Raw genomic sequence first — 5,940 nt, 5'->3', positions numbered from 1 at the left:
ACTACAAAGCATTTAAAGCTGCCTTGAATTGCACTAATTGAGACAAATATATTAACTGCAAATATTGTTGAAGCAAACTTGCTGCTACATGCTCTTCTGCTACTAGTTTTTGGTTTTCCCCTAACAAACTTCCTTACTAATTTCAATTTTTAACTACTTGTGTTACTCTTTTCTTTCTTCTTTACTGCATTTTTTAGAAGGAAGTGTTCATACTTTACTTTTGCTTTGTTGATGTGGAAGTAAAGAAGGCACCTTTTTTGTATTCAATCTCTCAGTTGCAGATTTGACTATAAATTTTCATTTGCTCAAAGCTAATGGAACAATTGTAAAAACATTAATCTATGTTCATTGGGGCATCAACCTGGGTCTCCATCGACTTGGGTTTCTGACTCCGTATTCAGTTACTGAGCTTTAGTTACTGACTCTCTATTATATACCCTGGTTCAGAGTGATACATATATCAGTCAGTCACAGCAGCCGCAACGGAAAACACCTGGAAGGAAAGTATATAGAACAATAGAAACTCAGTTTTTAGAATCCTTATGATAAGGCCTAGATTAACTTGTCCAAGAACTAGCTTACAAAAATTCTTCTCAAGGATTTAACTACATGATTACGGTACATGTACATGACAAACATGCAACAAGCTGATTGCATAACCTTTTAGAATGGTGCCTAGACTGCTAAGAAAAAGAGAAGGATGTACCCTGTACTTCCAGCTGATGATGCTTTTAGTAGAAGTCTTATCCCAGGAAGCTGATTGTATAACACGTTCTCAGTCTAACACAGTCGAAGTCTCAAAGAGTCGCCTTGCTAAATTAAATATTTACATAAACTAGGTAGACTATATCTCATCCCATAGATAAAGGGGACTTGCAAAATAGCAATAAAAGAAGGAAATACAGGCATTACTCTACTTCATCCCGACTTTTCTTGTTCACGGTAGAAGTAAAAAACAGGAATCACCCCTTACGAGTTGCCTTCACCTTAGAAATTTCTCCCGCAGAAACAGCATCACCCTTCACTATATTGGCAGCAGCTGGAACATATGTTAAAAGGATCAAACAGGTTAATAAAATTAAATGAGATCATGAGATATTGTTAAATTAATTGGCACGCCTGGGAATATTAGCATATTGTAGCAAAGCAGTAGATTTGCATATGTAAATTTAGAGTGTGCAATGATTTTTTTTGGTGAATGGGGACAGCACCCTGTTAATATAGAAGAGCAAAATAACCTAGAAAACATGTGCAAGCAAAGACGTTTCACCCGAAAACCCAACCAACAAAACAAAAATAATAAAATCAAAAGGGGAACTAATTTACAGATCCTTACTAGACTAGAACTCAATCTCACCGCCGGGTGGTTTAGACCCAAGCATAAAGAAGAAAAAGAACTCACCTTAACCACCCCAGAATTTGAAGTGAACAAACAATATATAAATCTGAAAGCTTCTGCTTGTTATAAACACCGAACCATGTATCTACAATCTTGCAGCAAACATGGGATCACAACAAACAGGATGAAACAAAAGTACTCTATATAATTCTTCCAAGAATACACCTAATAATGCATCAGCAGCACTATCCAAAACAAAATACCGAGTGGGTCCAATTACTGGAGCTGAGTAGTACTATAAATAACACTCACTACCCCAATACTTGCTCACACCATTCCAAAAATCGCCAACTGATCGTGATCGATAAACCAACAGACCAACCCCCAGCTCAATTTATAATCCACAACTATAATCAGTTATAAGGCACTCAAACGTTACAGTGCACATGACACCTGTAGAAAGGACAAAACTACCACCCCCAAGTTCAAACAGATGGAAACACCGACTTCGTTGTCCAAAATAATAAAGATAAATTCTTTATACTACTTCGCAAAAAGACAGCTCTCATATAGCAGGCTTTGAACCAATTTCGTTAGCAGACAAATTAATATGGAAATTAGAACAAATAAATCTCACATCACATCCCCTCGGCTAATCTAAGCTTAAACTAGTAGTTCCATCCAACAGACAGCAAAACAGCCCACCCAAATACAATAACAACTGGTAGGATTATGCACAAGATTATAATGTCCGATATAGTATGTGCAAAGAAAAAAAGGTGGTTAATAGTATATTGATACATATGATTTTGTAATACTAATACTTGTTAAATTCAAGCCGGAGGTCTCCACAAAAGAGCCTCTGAAAGCGTAGAAACAAGCAGGATACATTGGGTAAATTACTTTAATTTGGATTTTAATTCTAATTTTAGTATTTAAAATATCATATTTTTAAAGAACTCTCTGACTGTAGATTACATGATAAGAATATGCATTATTGATCATAACTATTAGTTACATAATAATATGATACCTTAAAGTATGGATGCTTGAGAGCGTCTCCAGCCGTAATCCGTTCCAGTGGGTCAACTGCAAGCATTTTCTTCACACGAATATAGAGTCAACCTAATGTTAATAAAAAAGAAAATTTGAATACATACGTACATTGGGTTGTATTTATACCTTGATCAAATCATTACCAACTGCATCAAGGTTAGGTAAAATTTCAGATGCCTAGAAAAAGAAATGTCATGTTGAATTTTTTTAGCCACAAGATGGAAATGATACTGGGGTTGAAAGAAGTTCACCTCAGGGTACTGATGCACATCATTCGGAAAGTTTGACAAAGAACATAGCCAACTTTGTTGTCTTGGTGTGCCCAATTTGCTACTGAACAACTAAATGCAAATTAACTAACCGGTTTCTAGGCTGACTGAATACCTAAATATCTCGAGTAAAATGATGTCGGTATCTGATCCATCTTTAGAGCCAAAGAGGCTCTTCCCCTCCATCACTTCTGCAAAGATGCAACCAACTGCCCAGATATCGATAGGCTTACCATAATCATTAGACCCCAGTAGCAGTTCAGGAGCCCTAAAAGGGATGCTAGTCACCTGAAAAAGAAGAAGCAAATGTCATATAAATACGGTGTTATTTATAATTATTTAAGCACCCATAAGATTATCTAATTATCTAATTATTTAAGCAAAACCTCGTTTTCCATGTTGCAAAGTTGGTGCCATCAAATAGAGAAGGTCGTGAGCTAGATAGACCTTCACAACATCCAACGAGATTAATATACGCCATTCCGGATCACTTTTTTTTTGCTTGTAAATCTGCAAATCACTTAACAAACACGTTAAAAAGCACTGCTCTGTTACCAATTGTAAGGTCCCGTAAGAGGGCTATTTTAAGCTAGAAAGGGGGGTTGAATAGCTTAATTACCAATTTAAAAATTGTTATGGCGTTTTAAAAATATTTTATTGCTTTTTAAAACTTTATCGAGTGGTTATGCAGTTTATATGTGCGGAAGATAAAGTGCAAGGAAAGAAAATACCACACGGTGATTTTATCCTGGTTTGCGATGGCGCAACCTCTAATAGATTCGCTCACCCCTACTCCAGTCCTCGAGCTCCTCTCCCAAACTCGGGATTTTTCCTTATAAACTCGCTCCTTTAGTAGGCGGAGAAGCCTTTACACCCTTTACAAGTATTTGTCTTGGTGCGTAACACAAGGGTCACCACCTCAAAATAAATGTAATACCTACACAACTTATCTTAGACAATAACTCCCCGCTATTTCTTCAAAGTTGTTGTAGAGCCTTTTTGTGGACTTGGCTTCCTTAGCTTTTGTCGGTCTTGGATCTTAGTGACCCGGTCTTGGGTCTTTCCTCTTCTTCACGGTGCAAAGACTTCTAACTCCCCGTTAGTACGTCTAGGACTTGGGTCTTAGAACGAGAATCACCTCACTTCACTTTACCTCACTACAAAACTAACAGGACAATCCACGAAACAAACTAAGTATAGAAAAGATGGTTTGAACTAGTATGTTACTGTACTAGCCCACAATTAGTATAATATTCAAATAAGAATATTAAAACTAAATAACAATACTTGACTTAAGAATAATACAAGTTGGTCAAGTATATTTATTATTACTCCTTTATAGATTTAATAAAGTTGTGGAGTAATATGAGAAGTCCCTGTTTATGTTAAGCACTTATGGCTTATGACTTCTTTAGTATTCTTCTTCTTTCGATTACGTATTTATAAATCGAAAGATACTTTAGGTACAATCTCGGAATTGTAACTTATCCTTTACGCTCGTAGGCTTAAGGATTTTAGTATACTTCTGTTTTGACACTTATGTGGTCAAAGTATACTTTTAACTTCAAGCACCTGTATAAGTTTTATGAATCTTAGCCAAGATCCAAATAATAGAAGTGCAAGTAATTGGCGTAAGATCGTGCTTTGGAAGTTTAGACGAATAATTACGAGTAGTTTATATATATCGAATAATAACCCCATGGAACACTGAAAAATGTTAGAAGGGGCTTATACGATATGTCTCGTAATTGTTTATATACACGATATGTGTTAGCCAAGATCCAATTAAAGAGCGTGAAAATAATTGGCTAACTCATGGATTTGATTCGTCTTTAAATAATGGATGATTATGAAGTAGTTTATATGAAATAAACTATAATCCCCCGGAACACTAAAGATGTTAGAAGAGATTACACTTTTACTTCGTAATATTTTATATATATGTTATTAGTTAGACAAGATCCAATTAAAGAGCGTTAAGTAATTGTCTAACTCGTACGATCCGTTTTAAGATTTGACAAATTATGAAGTGTTTATATGAGACATGTAATAATCCCCCGGAGAGCACTAAAGATGCTAGAAGGAATTACACTTAAACTTCGTAATTATTTTATAAGCACGAATGAGTGTTAGCCAAGATCCAATTAAAGTGCAAGAAATAATTGGCTAACTCTTACTTGTGTCAAATATAATCTCCCCTTGGAGATAAAGTACTTTTCTTTTTAGATCTTCTTGTTGGAATGATTTTTTATAAAGATCAAGTACTTATTCGAATTCCGAGTTCGAATATAAGTTCTCCCTGAGAACTTCCTTTATAAGAGAACTTGTATTAGAGCTTAAGATGAAGTAGAGAAGTTAAGTACAAGGCTTAAATACAAAGAACTCAAATAAGAAGCTAAAACTAACCACTTTTGAAAAACGGTCGGAAAAGTTCGCCGGAAAACTTCGCCGGAGGTTCGGCTGGATTTTGGCACTTTGGTCGAACTTGGGCAGCCCTTCGGGAGCCTGGGAAGTGGTAGTGAATGAGCTCACTTGGTGGGATAAGGCTTGGTTGGGTGAATCTAAGCTTGGGTTTCAAAAATCTTGTATATATGTAAGTATATAGAAGAGAGAAAAGGTTTTTGAGAAGAAGTGTGTGTATAGAATTTGAAAGAGATGAAGAGAAGAACTTCTTGAAAAAATCCCAGCAACTTTGTGGCTCTTTAGCTTCAAGAAAATGGGTTGGGGTGGGGGTTTATTTATAGGAGGAGTTGGGTGGATTGAATGGTGGAGATTTGAGAAGGAATGAATGGTGGATGGAGTGTATCACATGGATTGATGACATGGCAAGCAGGTTGTGTTTCTTTGCAAGTGGGAAGGAAGCACAAGCTAATATTCATTCAAATATCAGATGATATATATATATATATATATATTAAATATATATTTTCCTTTTCTTTTAATCATTCTTTAATTACTTTAATTAAGGATTAATCACCATTAATTATGACCACCCCAAAAACTCTTAAATAAATATCATAAAAAATATGATAATTACCTAAATATTATTAAATGATGTAATGCAAGTTTTGGTCAACTTTAGTCAATGGTAACTAGGTCAAACGTGGTCAACTGTGGGACCAACTGCCTCGATTTTTGTGCCCAGACAAAAATTCTCTGAATGCTACGAAATTTTTACCATACTCAGAAAATACCATTTAAATGATCCATACCAAATTTCAAGTAATTCTATAATGTGGAAGTATTTTATCTAAAAATGAAACTGTTCTGTCAGCC

General features: G+C 35.4%; 1 protein-coding gene across 5 annotated transcripts; it reads right to left on the bottom strand.

The window, feature by feature from the left end:
• Window positions 1-362: 362 nt before the first annotated feature.
• Window positions 363-5,353, bottom strand: LOC141663978 (cell division control protein 2 homolog A-like). 5 transcript variants are annotated; one of them, XR_012551765.1, is made up of 8 exons: window positions 5,071-5,353; window positions 3,051-3,829; window positions 2,780-2,952; window positions 2,647-2,725; window positions 2,522-2,572; window positions 2,373-2,441; window positions 707-1,039; window positions 363-493 (listed from the first exon to the last, which is right to left on the bottom strand). XR_012551765.1 is itself a non-coding variant. In XM_074469827.1 (7 exons), exons 2-7 carry the CDS (start codon window positions 3,060-3,062, stop codon window positions 1,025-1,027), a joined length of 399 nt encoding a protein of 132 aa, XP_074325928.1. In that variant the 5' UTR covers window positions 3,063-3,829; window positions 5,071-5,353; the 3' UTR covers window positions 513-1,024. The 5 variants fall into 5 exon arrangements, 3 of the variants coding, with proteins under 3 accessions (XP_074325928.1, XP_074325929.1, XP_074325930.1); XM_074469827.1 differs by lacking the exon at window positions 363-493 and having other exon boundaries at window positions 513-1,039; XM_074469829.1 differs by lacking the exon at window positions 363-493 and having other exon boundaries at window positions 520-1,024.
• Between the last annotated feature and the right edge of the window lie 587 nt (window positions 5,354-5,940).

The sequence above is a fragment of the Apium graveolens genome, chromosome 6 (genome assembly GCF_009905375.1).
Source record: "Apium graveolens cultivar Ventura chromosome 6, ASM990537v1, whole genome shotgun sequence".
Lineage (NCBI taxonomy): Eukaryota > Viridiplantae > Streptophyta > Magnoliopsida > Apiales > Apiaceae > Apium > Apium graveolens.
Note: the sequence above shows the minus strand (reverse complement) of the source record. Positions and strands in the feature narration are given on the sequence as shown.

What these genes read in the sequence shown, in the direction of transcription:
- LOC141663978 (XM_074469827.1), bottom strand. An exon ending in ATGTGCATCAGTACCCTGAG is followed by an intron (nt 2,573 to 2,646) that starts GTGAACTTCTTT and finishes TTCTTTTTCTAG; the next exon opens with GCATCTGAAATTTTACCTAA. An exon ending in TTGGTAATGATTTGATCAAG is followed by an intron (nt 2,442 to 2,521) that starts GTATAAATACAA and finishes ATTCGTGTGAAG; the next exon opens with AAAATGCTTGCAGTTGACCC.